General features: G+C 46.3%; 1 protein-coding gene across 3 annotated transcripts in view; it reads right to left on the reverse strand.

Annotated features, from left to right (window-relative positions):
* Window positions 1-17,926, reverse strand: part of NRP2 (neuropilin 2) — a 182,988-nt gene that overhangs the window by 51,796 nt on the left and 113,266 nt on the right. For all 3 annotated transcript variants that reach the window (XM_085648927.1, XM_085648926.1, XM_085648928.1), the window contains exons 7-10: window positions 16,560-16,715; window positions 7,639-7,783; window positions 3,514-3,854; window positions 2,655-2,799 (exon numbers count right to left, since the gene is read on the reverse strand). In XM_085648927.1, the coding sequence (XP_085505053.1) occupies window positions 2,655-2,799; window positions 3,514-3,854; window positions 7,639-7,783; window positions 16,560-16,715 (787 nt within the window). The remainder of the gene's footprint in view (window positions 1-2,654; window positions 2,800-3,513; window positions 3,855-7,638; window positions 7,784-16,559; window positions 16,716-17,926) is intronic.

Raw genomic sequence — 17,926 nt, forward strand, 5'->3', positions numbered from 1 at the left:
GCGAAGACGAGCACGGGGCTGCTTTTCTGTTAAACTTCCTGTGTGCGGAACTAGTGTGGGGGTGTAGGGGTGTATTGGGTGACGTATGTGGCAGATGTGGGGTTTTCCAGTGGAAATAGAAGCTCTTCATCAGCAGACATCTGGCAGGCAGATCCAGGTTTCACCAGGCTTGCTTTCAAGGAGTGACCCCCCCACCCCATGCACCGGAGTCAATGTCAAAGGGAATTTGTAGCCTTTTCTGTCCTCCCTGAAAGAGGCTCAAAAGAAACCCAAGCATTCCCACATCAGGTGTGAGTAGCTCATTCATATCTGGTGTATTCAACACCAACTCAAGCTGCCCCTTGGTATGTGTGAGTTGCTGATCCAGTCATAATAAAAATAATTCCTGTTTGTAAAGCACGAGCGTATCACCCCTTAGGGTTTCAAGGCTCTGGGGCCGACGGGGAGATTAAGTGAGCTATTGCCCAGAGTCACATGATGCTGAGCCGAGCTTCCTCTGGCGATCGATCAAACCATGAACCCCGCGATCCAGAGTCAGCTGCTCTGGTCGCTGCTCCACACCTTTCGGGTGTATAAAACGCAAACTCAAGCTGTTCCACGTTAGCTGTGAGTAGCTTATTCAGACCTGGGCTATTAATACGAATCTCAAGCTGTCCCATGTTAGGTGGGAGTAACTCATTCAGAGTCGATGTGTTCAACATATATCTCAAGCCATCTCATATTAGGTGTGGATAAACTCTTCCCAATGCAGTGTATTCAACACATCTCAAGCTGCCCCGTGCTAGTTGCAAGTACCGTATTCACACCTGGGCTATTACATACATATCTCAATCTGCCGGCGTGAGTAACACATCCAGATTTGGTGTATTCAACACATATCGAAAGCTATCACGTGTCAGGTGTGAGTAAACCTGTCCAGATTCGGTGCATTTGTCACATTTCAAGCTAACCCACATCAGGCTGAGTAAACTCATCAAGATTCTGGATATTCAACAGAAATCTCAAGCTATCCCTTGCTAGTTGTATCAAGCTTATTCAGACATGATTCATTGGACACATATGTCAAGCTATACTATGTTACATGTGAGTAAACTCTTCCAGTTTTGGTGTATTCAAAATGCATCTCAATCTACCCTATGTTAGGTGTGAGTAACTCATCCAGATCTGGTCTATTCAACATATATCTAAAGCTATCGCATCTCAGGTGTGAGTAAACTCATCCTGATTCAGTGTTTTCAACACATCTCAAGCTACCCCTTATTAGGTGTGAGTAAACTCATCCTGATTCAGTGTTTTCAACGCATCTCAAGCTACCCCTTATTAGGTGGGAGTAAACTCATCCTGATTCAGTGTTACCCCTTATTAGGTGTGAGTAAACTCATCCTGATTCAGTGTTACCCCTTATTAGGTGTGAGTAAACTCATCGTGATTCAGTGTTTTCAACACATCTCAAGCTACCCCTTATTAGGTGGGAGTAAACTCATCCTGATTCAGTGTTTTCAACACATCTCAAGCTACCCCTTATTTGGTGTGAGTAAACTCATCCTGATTCAGTGTTTTCAACACATCTCAAGCTATCCCATAGTAGGGGTGAGTAAATCTATCCAGATTTTGTGTGTTCAATATATATCTCATGCTATCCCATGTTAGTTGTGACTAGCTTATTTAGACCTGATTTAATGAACATATATGTCAAGCAGCCCTATGTTACGTTTGAGTAAAGTCTTCCAGATTTGGTGTATTCAACAATCATCTCAAGCTGACCCATGTTAGGTGTGAGTAACTCATCCAGATTTGGTCTATACAACACATATCTCAAGCTATCCCATGTTAGATGTGAGTAAACTCATCCAGATTCTGGGTATTTCACACATATCTCAAGCTATCCCATGTTAGATGTGAGTAAATTCACCCAAATTCTGGGTTTTCTACACATATCTCAAGCTCTCCCATGTTAGCTGTGAATAAATCATCCACATTCTGTGTATTCAACACACGTTTCAAGCTACCCTATGTTAGGTGTGCATACATTATCCACATTCTTAGTATTCAACACATATCTCAAGCTATCCTAGGTTAGGTGTGAGTAAGTCATTCACATTATCTGTATTCAAGATACGTCTCAAGCTGCCCCTTGCGAGCTGTGAGGAGCACATTCTGATGACATATTCAACACATAGCTCAGGTTCAATGTTAATGTCCGGTTTTAGTCTGTCCTTTAGTTATAATGGGGGAAAGCAAAACTTCAAGTTTGGGAAAGCAATGAAAAAGGTGAACTAAATGAGCTGCTGGTTCTTCATATGAGACAATATGGGACTCATGTCTCTAACAGGGCACCATTCATGAGTTTAAGGCATAACCCGCAGATAATAACACCAGGGTGATCCCTGCAGAAGGAACTGTTTGATGCCATTTCCAGGCATGTCACTGTGCCTGAAGCACCTGCAGCAACCTTCCAAAGCATAGAGCAGTTGAGGTCAGAGACAGCACCTCCAGAGTGTACTAGATTCTTCAATGAAAGGCCACAACTGCATCTTACTAGAGACATAGAATCCTCTGGTTGTTGTAAGTACAAACATCACACTATCAAATACACACCTGCAGTTAATGCCACAGTACTGTGCAGTATCTCCAAATTAAATCTAACTTCTTACCCATCAAATCACAGCCAAGAACTTCCAGTCGCATCCCGACCCCTGCAGGAGACCACTTCTCTGGGTAAACCCGAACATACTGCGCGGGTACGGGTTCAAACATTCGGACCTCTGGGGTGTCATAATGCATGTTTCCTTCAAACAACTGCAAGAGAGACATACAACATTTTTGTTATTGTGCTCAACAAATGCATTTTTAGAGGGGAGCTCTAGTGATATTTCTGACCATCAACCCGCACCTACGGAGCCTCGGAGAATACACATCTCAGAATACCCCGGTGTACTAAGTGGAACGTCGGAGCTGCCGCAGCGGAACACTCAGTCCCCACTGTGTCCAGCAGATAAACAGGAATGAACCATCGACTGCTGGGAGAAGTGAAGTAGTGAGATTTACAGCAGGGAGGAGATTCAGAGGAGTAAGTAAGACTGGTAACCATCAGTGCCCTGTGGCATCTGCTACTGCTATGGACCTTAGACTGCTTGACTTGAGTCAGTCTGCGCCCAAAATGCTTGAGAACCACTACCTTTAAGACGCCTTCAGACCCTCTGCAAAAGCCCAAATCTCCCTAAACTGCAGGTAATCTCCATAGTCCCTCCAGGAACGACATATGGTCCTAAAAATGGAACAAATATTCAGAAATCTAGCCCAAAAAGGAGAAGAATGCCCCAAATTTCTATGAACTGGACAAATTGTCCTGGAATATCTATTGGGAACAAAAGACTTGCATTTTAGGGTGAACATACTCAATTGCCCACGGCCACTCAGGATCTGAGCTCTCGAAATGATTCTGCCTCCCCCTCACTTTGATGAAGTTTCCTGAAACATGCAGAGAGGATGAAGGAATCCCCAGTGTCTCACCTTCACTTGCTCCTTCTTCGAGTTCTGCACGTACTCCCAGTCCTTGCCGCTCATGCTGTACGCTACTTTAAATTTCCGCACAAAGGCCCGGTTCTCCATGGTGTCGCCGCCTCGCGCCCCCTGGATGATCACACCTTTCACTGTCTTTGGCACCCCCAGGTCCACCTGCAGCCACTCCTCTCCAGGAGGGGGGTTGGGGATTTGCGGAAACCAGCCAGAGCGGCTACTGACCAAGCGGGCTGCGCCTGGGGACCAGACGTACTCCCGGCTGGACGAGGCTGTAATCTGGGAGTCCGAGAGCAGGCCGGACAGCATCCCCATCATGTTGGAACAAGGGGAATCTGCAGAGAAAAGAGAGAGACGAGGCTTTAAGTGGCCATTGGCAACACCAAGTACCAACCTGAGGAGGCACGTATGCAAACTATGGGCAGGGTGGGGGTTTCTCTCTATGTTCACAGTTCCCATGCTCAATGGAGACCGTCAGTCCGTTCTGATGCATCGAATAACGTGAATAGATACAATCATGATGTTAGATGTAGTCTAGAAGTAGGTAAAAAAACACTGGACATTGGCCAAGAGGAGCCTGGTATTTTTTCCTTCAAATCGCACATGTTCGGCTGACACGTGACTCAATTCAGCCCATCATCACACGCTTTCTGTGGCATAAGTCTGATGCAAAACCTTTCAATTACCCCACAGGCCTGTTTGCCTCTGCCTGAGTCTATACTAACGATTTATTAAAAACAAAACCTCAGCGGCTCTTGCAATCGAGCCTTCTCCAAACTGGCCTCCACAATAACTCAAAGTAATCAATATTGCCAGAAAATCAATAATAGAGCCAATTTGGTGGGGATTGCAATTGCATGCTCAATGGAACATTCATAACAGATGCCGGCTATCTGCACCTGCCAAAGACAAAATGGTTTAATCTGCCTCTTCTTTCAATGCTGGGATTTTACATTTATTGAGAAGTTTCTTTCTCATCCTTGAATCCCATGGGTTTCTGGACATATCATTTGGTCCATGATGCAGTGTCTGCCATTACGGAGGAGACATGTTAGACCTCTACTGGGGAAGAGAGCAGTATGGTTACAGCTGGACACAATGCACCGCATCCTTTCTAAACCAGGTAAAGGCTCACACAGTCTGAATATGATGGGAAACATAAAACAAAGCGAACAAAGTTCCCTCTGTGAAGTGGAAAAGAAGCCTTACACTAGGCGGAAGCCGCATCCCACCAGCCCTCTGATCAAGGGGCTTCACCCCAGAATCAAGCAATCAAGAAACAAATAGAAGGTGTTCCTGCAGGGACCATGGTATGGAAAATGCCAGTGACCGTTCCTCTGTGCAAATTTGCATCCCAACACCAGCCTTAATTTTGGGGTGAATAACATTGATAAATGACTGCGATGGAGGGTGATCTTTCTGCAATAATGGGGTGATCCTTTTCAAGCCAGACAGGGAGTGAAATGGGAAGTCTGGATGGGTCCAGCAGTCATCATCGGCAGTACGGTGTGTCCGGATAGATAAGCTGAATAGAAAATATATATCTTTAAGAGGACTGAGGGTGGAAAATTCTGAGAGGCCTTTGGTAATTGGATTCAGCTTTTTTTTTTACTGTCGCAATTATCAGCAGTGATCATTGGCCCAGCTTGACCCTTGCCTTAGGGATAGTAACAGTTCAATGCCCTTAAAGGCCACAAAATGACACGCGTGACTACACACGCGCTTTGATACTGATGCAAAGAGGAGAAGACAAGGTCTTCTTTGGCTGTTTCCAGAGGATGTTGAACACCATTCCAGTAGAACCCCCATCCACATCATCCTTTCTCCCCTTCATAAGAGAGCTCAAGCAACACCTCTTCGAGATGCAACTGCCTTTGCCAATCTCTGAGCATTACCTGATGTGCATTTGTCAACCCCTTCTCCCTCTGTGCCCAGTCCTGTGCCAGATCCAACCACTAGATGGCGGAATAATGCACAGGATGTGAATCCAGAAAAGATTCACGCTGCAAAACCTCTGTAGAACGCCTCCCTGCTTGTTGCTAGGGTTGGTTACGTAAGCCAGCAACATACATACAAATAGAGATTGCCCTAGTTTCAAATAAAATCAAATAATCTATACTGAAAACCAGAGCAGCAAAGCATGATAAGTAGTTGTTCATGGTAAGAGACCCAAAAGCCCAGCTGTTAAAGGATGCATAGTTAAATAGATGAAATGCAAAGCCCATGTCTCACAAGGAAACTCAGTCACAGTTTCCAGTGCGCATGACTATCGAAGCGCTCCCGGGATGTTCCAAGAAGGTGCCTGGAGGTCTTCGTTGCCTCAGACAGATGACCTGAATGACGCTCTTGGCATCAGAATATGGATCCTTTCGTAAATGGGGTTTCTCGTGTGATGGCTTCGGTATCAAACAATTTGATAATTTTCTTCTAGAATGTTCTATTTATAATGGTCGGGGATACAAATGGCGCTGTTCGCTGCCACTGGCACCCATTACATCTGTGAATAAAATTATTGCTAAGAGGATGAACCTCTTAATATACCCAAGCTGGGAGCAGCAGCATTTGTTAAATTAGCATTACAAAGGAGCCTGAGTCACATTTTCTTTTAAAGTAACCTTTTGTGGATCTTTTTAATGGTATGTTAATTGACGACTTTGTTTGTGTCACTGTCATTTTTAAAGTTTTTTTTTGTGTTTTCAGTTATTGTTTTTTAATTGCTCCTAAAGTTTCTCTTTCCTCGGGAAAATAATAGGCATTTACATTGTTTTTGTCAATTTTCATGCAGTAAAAGACAAACAAAGAAAGTATAACGATGTACAAAAAGTGTAAAAAATAAAATAAAAAAAATTGATATTTTTTTCCTATGCAAATCAACATTCATCTGGGCCAAGTGCTAAATTTTGAGAGTGTATTGAAACAATGTTGGGAAAATAGTGACACACATTTTAAAGTGGACATTGTATTGAAAGGTTTGGGAGTATCTTTACAATTGTGGCAGGTTACGGTCTAATGCTCCCCGTTTTAATCAATACTTGAAATACTCGGCTCTCTCATTCTGAGTGAAGATTGCCTCTGAAAAGCCATTTACAGACATTTAACTTTGCTATGTCTTCGGGTATAAGAAGGGATTGAGGAAAATATTGCTCACAGAATCTGAAAACCAATTGAGACAATAGCTACCCAACCTAGAGACCTCAGTTGGTTGTGGGCGGGAAAAGCATATACCATTTTGAGAGGGAAATATGCTGCAGTGACAATACTCCACACTTGCGAGGTTATTAAGGAATATTAATTCTTAGACCATGCTTGTGATCTTGTGCAAATCGCTGTCTTAGTGCACATCAGATTCCATCTGTGAAATGGTTCTGGCCCATTTGAAAGCATGCTAAATACCAGAGTTACACGCTTTGCACAATACTGGACATTCAGTGAAGTCACCACGCTTGCCATGGCTCACAAGGAGACTCAGATACAGTGTCCAATGCGCAGGACTATCCTGGTAACAGGTCTTTCCAAAGGTGTGCACAGCACAAACCCCCAGCATAGCCATTAGCAGTGCTGTGGACCACTAGGCATGGCGCTTGAGGATATGCAACCAAAATATTTTATTTGTGGGAAAAGTTTGGATTTCCAGTGGTGAGAGACTATGAAATACTTTGGGGCCTATGAAGGTGGATTTCAAACTATAGGACCCACGAATGTGGTGAGACTCGGAGAGTTTGCGAGGGTCAACAGACACCGATGATCAATAGTTGGGGGAAAGGGGCAGCCAAACACTGAAAACAGTGCACACTCTGCAAACCAGAGGCACACAAATAAATTAATTTCCCCAGTCTTTCCTGCATCCTGAAAACTGAAGCTGCTTTGCCAATTATAACAGGAGCATGTGAAAGTTGCACATGCTGTTAGTGGGGAAAAAAGCAGGACTGTCTGGAGGTGTTACACGTGACATATTGCACTTGGCAGCTAGGAATCTAAAAGGGGTACTTGAAAAAGGCTGGTGGTGTACGAACAGGATTTTAGTCGCTGGTTATTTGACTTAATCATAGTTCTATACGAACAGCAGGAGCGGGTGCACTTGAAATGACAAGGAGCAAAAGATGGTGTATTTGGCCGAACCTGTGATCTGGCACCCATAGAGCTCGATCCGCATGGCGATGCCAGTGTGCCAGGCTTGGGGACGGATCCGAACAAATCGAGTCAGCACAGGCTGGTGAATTTTGTTCAGCACCACTTCAGAGGGGTCAGTGTTCCCTTGGAAAATCTGCATATTAGGGAAAAAGAATACAAAAAAACTATTTAGTGAAGAACATACAATGAGGATAACAAACATCATGACGGGAAAATGTACACTGCAGGGTTCTTGAATACAAAGCGGCCTCTCCGAGCCCCAAAGTGCCATGCTAACCTCCGTGAAGTGCCATCAACCTATGCTTCTGTGACGTGTATTCTCCAGTGGCTCAGGAAACAAGCGCCTACTGCCCTGTAAATCTTCAATCCAAGATGGCGGTCCAGGGGGGGTTTACAGGAGCAGATGGCCAATCAATACGTGCCATATGGAGTGCTCCAGCTTTCTTCCGCTATCCTTGTGTCATAGTTTGGCACGGTTTACTTATATTTCTGCTTTTTTTCCCTGCAGGATTGAGTCAAATTGTCCAACCTGTGTACTGTGAACACCGGCTAAGAGAATGAGGCCATAATTCCTCGCTGTGCTCAAACAGGATGCATTTCCTGGATTTGACTCACACATTACACTTTTTTTTTTAAATAAGGACTAGGCAGAATTCGCTGTTTGAGATCTTCTCACATGTTTCAGGAAAAAGGAAAGAAAACACAGAACATGGCAAAAAATCTGCATGAACTATGTAACATGTTGCTCATTATCTCATTTCAAATATGCATGTTTTAAAACTTTTCTACAAAGCCCATTGCCGTCTTCTTTGCTGTTCGCCCTGAAGCCTCATTGACCTGTTTCATTCCTTTTCTGTTTGTACCCTGTAAGTGTGTAAAAAGCTTGCTTGTAGCGTCTGATATGCCTCTAATTGCCCACACACTGACTGTCCACCGTCACTGTTCCAGACTGCAATCTGTCACACGTGAATAACCTCAAAACCAGAAGTTCAGAGATGGACTGGTTAATAACAAATAGGAGATTTCTAGATGGACTGGTGTTTCCCAAACATTGGTGAGGCCTGAGCAGTGAGGGAGTCCGATTAGGAATCAGTTGTTGGATATTCAATGATCTCTTAGGCACTACGTGAGGATCTATTTGAGGCAATATGGTAGTCGTCTGTGGGCATGCGAGGGTCTATTGGGGTGCTATGTGAGGGCGTGTGAAGATCAGATGGATGCTATGTGATGGTGTGCCAGAGCAAGGTGAGATTTTACTAGGGAGCAAAGTGTAGGACTTTTAGAGCTATTTTGGGGACTTGTGGAGGGCTTGTGGAGAGATACATCAGGGTCCGTATGAAGCAATCTAGCAGTGTACTGGGGATGTGCCGAGTCAGTGGGAATTATGTGGCCATCTATTGCAGCTGCATGCAAACTGTGGCCGAGTCAGTGGGAATTATGTGGCCATCTATTGGAGCTGTAAGAAAACTGTGGCCGAGTCAGTGGGAATTATGTGGCCATCTATTGGAGCTGCAAGTGTGAGGGTGTGTCCTCAGGAGACCCTCCTGAGGGCGTGTTGAGGTTTATGACAAGCTATGTGGCTTCTTGTGAGTTAGATTATCTATAATTGACCTCCAGTTTTACTTTCTATTAAATCGCCTATGACCGCCCCGGGACAGGCACTCAGCTCACACTCATGGAGCAGCACTCACTTGCAAACATGAGCTTGTGCACAAATTATATTTATTCCAGAAGATGATAAAACTGCCAGAGGGCGAGGGATTGTCAGGAAGAGTTAGGCTGAAACCAGTGATGCAGCAAATGTGGAAAGGCCATTACTGAATTAAAAAACCTCCATCGTGAGCCCCTTCAGGGTCACATTCCCTGCCATAGCCTTCTCAGCTCATCCCTTCTCCATTCCACTGTATCCCTGTGAAATAGCCTGCTTCGGGACTTCCCTTGTTCAAAGGAAGCGCCCTATTAATCAGCGAGTCTGCCACTTCGTAATTAATTCAATGCGGAATGCGCACGAGAGAGATGGGGCATGCCTGGCTGCAGCATGATAGCTCTCTGACTCCTATGAACTGTCATCCATACATAACTTTATTCTGCACTATTATTGTTGATGTGGGTGTGTACGTAAGTGTGTGTACATTCATCCATATACTTATAGACGTGTGTCTGTATGCGCACACACACGTACAGGCACATCTCCACATTATTCATCTGCATTAGTTGCAGCAGCTTGGGAACCCTGCCAAGGAATAGTCCGAAATGGAAGGGAGGAGAGCTCCATCAAACCCCTGCCTTGCTTTCTGTCATGACCTTAAGATTTTTTGTTCATAGCCAGGTCTTTTTTTTTACTCAAGTCTTCTTTTCAGGCAAGAATTGTGTGCGTTTCAAACTGCCTCTGGACAGATTGGGATAACCCTGGCATATCTTGGTGCTTGATTGATCCTAAACGTTTCCTGCAAGATTATGTCACTGCCTTCCGGTAGACTTGGCAGACCTTGGGGATGAGCCTTCTGAGAGGACTTTGACACTCTGAGGTTGCCACATCGCCTGCTGTACTCTAGCTCTACGGTTCTAAACGAATGCATGCCTTTCCTTATTTGTTTCGGGTATTGGTCAATGACTGCACATTGTGGCCACTTCTGAGCACACTTATAACGAGCTGATTCGTGCTATTTACTAATAGATCTGGGAGAAATATATGGCATCTCCTTAGGTATTATTTTAGTTCTAAAACAGGGTCGACAATTTCCACTGCTGCACGTGACTGGTAATCCCCGTCTCCGTTCATCCCTCTGGTGGACGTCAATGAGGGCCTCCGCTCTTTTTTGTTTGTTAAATTGATTCATTTTTTATGAACCTTGACGCCATATATCTTCAATGTGTTTAGATGTGAAGTTACAAATAGCAAATCTATACTTTTTCTAGAACTCCTCAACTTTTCAATCCTATGGTCATCGCTTTTTTTGATCCAATGTTTTCGTGACACAATATTAACATCTCAGTAATCTGCCTCGCAATCCTAGGTCCTGAATGCCCTTCTTACGCGGGGCACATCCAAGCCCTCATTCCTGTCCATGCGTTATATGCATAACGAGCCCATAGTGCTCAACTTCCATGTGAAGTGCGAGAGCTACACGCGTGTTTCATGGCACTGAAAAAATGCGCTATAATATGCGCTTTTCTTCATTGTGAGCAGGACCACGTTACTCTGAGAGGCCTGGCACCCTAAGTGATGACGTCTCCAGCAGGCACCTCTCCAGGTGTGACAGGCGCGTGGACCCATATTTATTCTCCTTTTTATCTCTAGTCCGGAGCCTAAGGCGGGCTCCCACAGTCCGTGAGGGGCATAGGGACCCCACCCACCTGGGGGTCCAAATTCAGCCCCAGGACAACTAATACCCCGAGACCCCTCACTACATTTCTCAGGTGGGGGCGGTGGGAGTGCATTATTCTGTTCATTCCACTGCCTCTCATTCGAACAGCGGCAAACATAAGGCAGGAGGCGAGCACACGTCAAAGGTGACAGACTTCCGGTGTGACGTCAAGGTTCCTAGAAAAGGTTTTGACGTCCTCCCTTCGGTGAGTTTCTAAGAAATGGCTTTGAAGTTCCCCCTTCAGTGAGTTTCTAATCTGGAAATTAAACGCTCACGACATGTTTACTTTTCCAAGCAGTTCTTCGGCATAGAAATCAAGAATCGCTTGTAAGTTCGCTGTGATCGGGAAAGTATCTTTAATGGTCATGAAAGACGGTTCTGAGCAACAACAATAAGAAAAGAAAGAAACCTCCTGCTGTTTTCGGCTCTGCTGCGAATAAAAGCAGCCGCGACGCGTCAAATGAAGCGCGTAACGGGAGTGTTACAGGCAGTGACTGGAAGCGCGGAGCCGGGCTGGAGGCAGCAGCTGTCTGTCAGGCGGGTTTACTCAATGCAGCCTCCATATTTATAACAGAAATGAACGATAGCTGTGCATCCGAGAGCAGAGGCTTGAAAGTCTGTTTCTTTCCAGCCCGGCCTTTGTACACGTACCACATGCTTCCGTTTTGCCATCTGGATTCTGCTGTGCTCTACTGCCGAGGCCTCCGGCCAGGGTAAGGTTTACAGAAAAACCCATGTCAGCCGGCACATAATGCTCCTTCTACGGCTTTCATGTATCCACCCAGTGCATTCTGGGAGATGTAGTCTTTCCACTGTTTAATTCTACTTACCTCATATCAATTGAATCAATTAGTGTTAAAAGCCTAAATCTGAAGGGTTTTAAAATTAAATCCAGGAAATACAGTGATACGAAGCCCTCTGGGAACCCTCACCACAAACCCCTCATTGCACCTCACGGATCCCTGCTCTGTGCAGGCTGCGGCCGTTATAGACTTCAGCCCTGGTAACCACTGGGTACATAGTGCACCAGAATCCCGCTTGTGGCGTTCTGAGCCCAACACTATACGGAAGGGTGTTCTCCAGTTACACGCGCTACAGACAGTAGGGAGCTATAGCAAGGGTACAGAGAAACTGAGTGGAAGGAGCGTGCACAGCACGTGATCCGCAGCAACACGCACACAAACAAGAAGGACCTCTTGTAGAGGTACAGAGACACCGGGTGGAAGGAGCGTGCAGAGCACGTGATCCGGAGCAACACGCACACCAACAAGAAGGACCTCTTGCCGGGGTACAGAGACACCTGGTGGAAGGAGCGTGCAGAGCACGTGATCCGCAGCTACACGCACACCAACAAGAAGGGCATATTGTCGAGGTACAGAGACACCGGGTGGACGGAGCGTGCAGAGCACGTGATCCGCAGCAACACGCACACCAACAAGAAGGACCTCTTGCCGGGGTACAGAGACACCGGGTGGACGGAGCGTGCACAGCACGTTATCCGCAGCTACACGCACACAAACAAGAAGGGCATATTGTCGAGGTACAGAGACACCGGGTGGAAGGAGCGTTCAGAGCACGTGATCCGCAGCAACACGCACACCAACAAGAAGGACCTCTTGCCGGGGTACAGAGACACCTGGTGGAAGGAGCGTGCAGAGCACGTGATCCGCAGCTACACGCACACCAACAAGAAGGGCCTATTGTCGAGGTAAAGAGACACCGGGTGGAAGGAGCGTGCAGAGCACGTGATCCGGAGCAACACGCACACCAACAAGAAGGACCTCTTGCCGGGGTAAAGAGACGCCGGGTGGAAGGAGCGTGCACAGCACGTGATCCGCAGCTACATGCACACAAAGAAGAAGGGTCTACTGTCGGGGTACAGAGACACCTGGTGGACGGAGCGTGCAGAGCACGTGATCCGCAGCAACACGCACACCAACAAGGAGGACCTTTTGCCAGGGTACAGAGACACCGAGTGGAAGGAGCGTGCTCAGCACGTGATCCGCAGCTACATGCACACAAAGAAGAAGGGCCTACTGTCGGGGTACAGAGACACCTGGTGGAAGGAGCGTGCAGAGCACGTGATCCGCAGCTACACACACACCAACAAGAAGGACCTCTTGCCGGGGTACAGAGACACCGGGTGGAAGGAGCGTGCAGAGCACGTGATCCGCAGCTACACGCACACCAACAAGAAGGACCTCTTGCCGGGGTACAGAGACACCGGGTGGAAGGAGCGTGCACAGCACAGCACGTGACCCGCAGCTACACGCACACAAACAAGAAGGGCCTATTGTCGAGGTACAGAGACACCTGGCGGAAGGAGCGTGCACAGCACGTGATCATGATGGCTGCTTCTGAGAACAAGCACTGGGCGGCATGGGGGGCGGGCAGTTTGGGGTTCAGCTCCCTACAAGTCGCTGCCTTTGCTAGTCCCACTCCTCCCTTGTCTTCCGAAGAAGCAGCTCTCCAGGCTGCAGAGCCCCTGGCGCAGCACTTGGCGCTGCGCCCACCCTGCTCCGGCAGCAGTCGAGTAATTCAGGGAAGGCAGTAAAAGCCTGACACGTACAATGCGTACATACATATATCTATATGCAGGCCTCCTCCGTGGCTCCGGCTCAAGCTGCGGCAGATTTTGACAAATCTATTTGGCACGGATCGCTCGGAACTATTTCAGAGCCCGAGCAGTGCAGTCAGTCACCGCCGCACTGAGCTGCGCGTGGAGGCTGTGCCTGGAATACTGAGGCGCGCGGGGACCTTTCCAAAGAAGAGCAGGCGGGTGAGTGCAGGGTGGGCGGGACGCCCTGGCGCAGCACGGTGCCGCATGCGTCCCACCCGGCCAGCGGGTGGAAAATGAGGAAACAGGAACTCAATAGCTATTCCAGCTACCCTGTCTCTAGAATCCCCCATTCCAGGACGTCACACCCACAGGTTCATCGCTGTTACTCACTGAATATTCAGATTGTTTTTATGTGTGGTGATTCCTGCTTCGAAAATTGTTGGGGCACAGTTTTCCTCCTGGAATGCAAATGGATGGAATTCCAAACTAGTCCGCAATCATTGACGTCACAAAGAAGTCCCTGCAACACTATGCAAGGTAAAATGGAACATAATTACTGAATGCTGCAGTAATGGGCAGGTATAGCTTCTTCATGTACTGGTTCTCCATAGCTCAGAAACCGAAGAGTTTGGAAAGTGGGAAACATTCAGGGATGCCATGGCATTAACTTTTTTACCACAGGTCTAAATCTAAATTAAGTGGTACAAGATTTATGATGGGAGACAGACCCAATCTCATGGCGCATTCCTGATAATTTACAACTTGTGTGAAAGTTGTTATATATTCTATAGTCCACCGATAATTGGAAATCCTGTTTTCAGGACCACCAGCAAACATGGTATGTATGTTATCAAGTCCTGTTCTTGACATTGACTGGAGTTGAGGTTGTTATACCTAAGAACTCATCAGAATAAATTCATTTTTATGCAAACATACTGTTGATTTGGGTGTGACGTATATTGGCCTTAAATGCAGTACAGCTGCAAGTGGAAACCAAGAGAAAATGGGGTTGTTTGGGGCCAATGTTGAGAAATATTTTATCTTGGAACACAACTGCTTCCACTACATCTCCCACACGCATCCCTGCATAGGAACCTATCCCTCCAGGTTGGATCTTTTAATGTTGATTACCTTTTAGAGAAATAAACTCTAGAAATAGGGTCATAATAGTGTTTCAGCTTAGTAGCCTATTGCCATCTCTTTGTGGGTTGGCACTTTTATTTCCTGTGCTGACTTCTGTGCCAAGAAGTTGTTAGGGTTGATGTAGGCACCTCATCTCTCTTTATTGAGGCAGTCCAAGGTCCTCTAGGACAGCGGTCGTACCAGAAGAATACCCCTCTGCCCTACCATTACACAGTCCTCCATCGCTTCCTTACCAGTAAGGTTCACCCTATGTGAGGCCCAATACATACATACATGCATCTAAGCAAAGGGTTGATTTTAGAAGAATTTGGGAAATATTACTGATTTATGCTGCTTTCTGCCTTGGTGTGTCAGGAAACACTGACAATTTTGGTCAACAGGGGGCTGCATCTTCCCCACTCTTCCTTCCTTGTTTGTGTAGCCGAAACGATACCAGGCCTGGCCATCCGCGGATGTTTTCTACAAATGTATGCCGGGCGTAGACTTAGGATTCAACAAACATCTCATACTTAGCGGACAGGCAGGCCAGTACTACATAGTTTCCTTTCCAGAATGGAAAACATCATTCTCTCCACCCCAGTTACAAGGACAATTTTCAGAAAACACACCACGCCGGCTCTCTCAGCGAGCTGCAGATGGTCGCAGAGCCTGAGGAGCTCATACATCACTGCCAGGCCTGATTGCGACTGCAGATCCCATATCCCTGACACACGGAATCGCCGTTCGTTATGTATTGTTCTCTTTATTCTCCGGGACATTGCGTTCCCCTTGGAGGGAATCCTGCACTTTCATTTCCAGACCCCGGCAGATCCTGAACTGCAACTCAAGCGTTTTAGAGGCTGTTAACACAGTCAAGAGTAGAGGGTCTGGGGCAGAGAGCTGCCAAGGAGTCTGATGCGCATGAGGCGCTCGGGCTGGGAAAACCTTGCGCGTCCTTCATTTGCAGTCATAGAACGTACACGGCTGCGGAGATTCTCTCGCTCTCTCTCCCCTGTGTGGGAAGCCGTGCACAGGTGGAAGCGGGAAGTGAAGCTTGCTGATGGAGGCTGAAAGCAGCACTAAGCCTTAGTCACCTTGGGGTGATCATCCATACAGTAACTTGGGTTTACAGTATGCTGTCACAACCTGGAGTATCTGTGTGATTGACGTCAGTATAGCAATTTCAGCAGTTACAATAGTGGGTCACGCTTTTGTCATCTGAGTGCACGTTCGTGCAGTCACTGAAACAATCTTCTATTCACTATTACTCCAATCATTCGCCAAAGCACTGTTCTGCTAATCATCTTCCCAGCCCATCTACGAGACATTATCCCATCATATTAATCATCAATCGAATCAATCACTAACATGCTTCCATAGTCACTGTCTTTCCAAACAAATCGCTAATAAGATTCCCTTTTCATATTCACTCCAACCAATCACTAAAAACCTTGACCATTCATCACCACCCCTAACAAAGCAAAAACATGTTTGTTCACTTCACTTTAATCCAGCCAAGAACATGAACACTTTAGTATCCTCTGCACTATCCCTCTATTGAGTTGCTAAAATGTCATCCTATTTATCAGCACACCAACCAATCATTAAAATACTGTCCTAGTTAAAAGTATGACTTACTAACCATATGCCCATGAATCACTGAAATAAGCCTTCACACACCATCAGCACAAACAACCACTACTTCCCTGCCCTACTCACTATTTCTCTAACTAGCCAACGTATGCTACAATTTAAACAATCACCAAAATGGTGTGCTATTCAATGCCAATCAAACTAGTGACTGGAGTTCTGTCCCACACACCATCACTCCAACCAACTCATTAAATGCCGAGACTTACTTTGTGATTTTTGCCATGTCGGAACATCATCCAGTCTTCGCCATTTGTGCTGACTTCCAGCTTGTAGGATTTAACGTAATATCCATTCTGTGTTTCTCTCGAGATGGCGCCCTGAGTAGCAATGGCCGTCAGCAGAGTCAGGAAGCGAAGGTCCACCTGAGAGAAAGAAGGCCAAGGAGCATGTTAAAGGTTGTCAAAGAAACCAAACCAGACGTTCTACTGGCACAGTGAGCACAAGAGATGTTAATCGTGATGAACCGGAGTCGCCTTACTTATGGTTTAATTGTTAACTAATGGATGGGAATTTAGATGCACTTCTAACACGATGAAATCTATATGGCTTGTGTTAGTATCTTAGATTTATTATATGTTAAGATGAAAGACCGCGTCAACACATAAGCTGGCCATTCCGGCTGCTTGGAAGAGGAATGGCAATGCGATCACATAGCTATGAAATACTATAACAAACATATGGATACAGCACGCAGCCGTGCATGGAGGTTTCAGTTATTGGACACAGTTCAACACTTAGAGAAGGCAACATAAAAAGAGACCATAGCTGGACTTAGATTAATGTCATGCTTACTTAATGATGACGTCAGCCTGAAAGACCCACTATGCGCCGCACTTTAGGTACATCACTGAAGAATTGATAGCAGAATCCGACACATCAGCACTTTTACAAGTGTGATGATTCCTATGTGGCTACTAGGTGCTAGACCAACCTCCTGCTTCCCTTCGCACCACTTCACGTTCTCACCGAAGAGCAGAATCAGTAGTTGAGTGCTTAATTTAAAGTTTTTCAAAAGTGTTCTCCCGATTTCATACAATAATTCCCTTCAAGTCAAATTATCAGATTTCTGTGCATTGTGCTGAAGTGTGGCAGTCCCCACTGCTTTCAGTGTGCTGAAGTGTGGCAGTCCCCACTGCTTTCAGTGTGCTGAAGTGTGGCAGTCCCCACTGCTTTCAGTGTGCTGAAGTGTGGCAGTCCACACTGTTTTCAGTGTACCGAACTGTGGCAGTCCTCACTGCTTACAATATGCCAGAAGTGCGGTGTTCCCCACTGCTTATAATGTACTGAAGTGTGGCAGTCCCCACTGCTTACAGTGTCGTAGTGATGCGATCCCCACTGCTTACAGTGTGCCGAAGTGTGACAGTCCCCACTGCTTAGAGTGTGCTAAAGTGTGGCAGCCCCCACTGCTTATAATGTGCTGAAGTTTGGCGGTTCCCACTGCTTACAATGTGCTGAAGTTTGGCGGTCCCTACTGCTTACAATGTGCTGAAGTTTGGCGGTCCCCACTGCTTACAATGTGCTGAAGTGTGACAATCCCCACTGCTTACAGTGTACTGAAGTGTGGCAGTCTCCA

The sequence above is a fragment of the Triturus cristatus genome, chromosome 3_2 (assembly GCF_964204655.1).
Source record: "Triturus cristatus chromosome 3_2, aTriCri1.1, whole genome shotgun sequence".
NCBI lineage: Eukaryota > Metazoa > Chordata > Amphibia > Caudata > Salamandridae > Triturus > Triturus cristatus.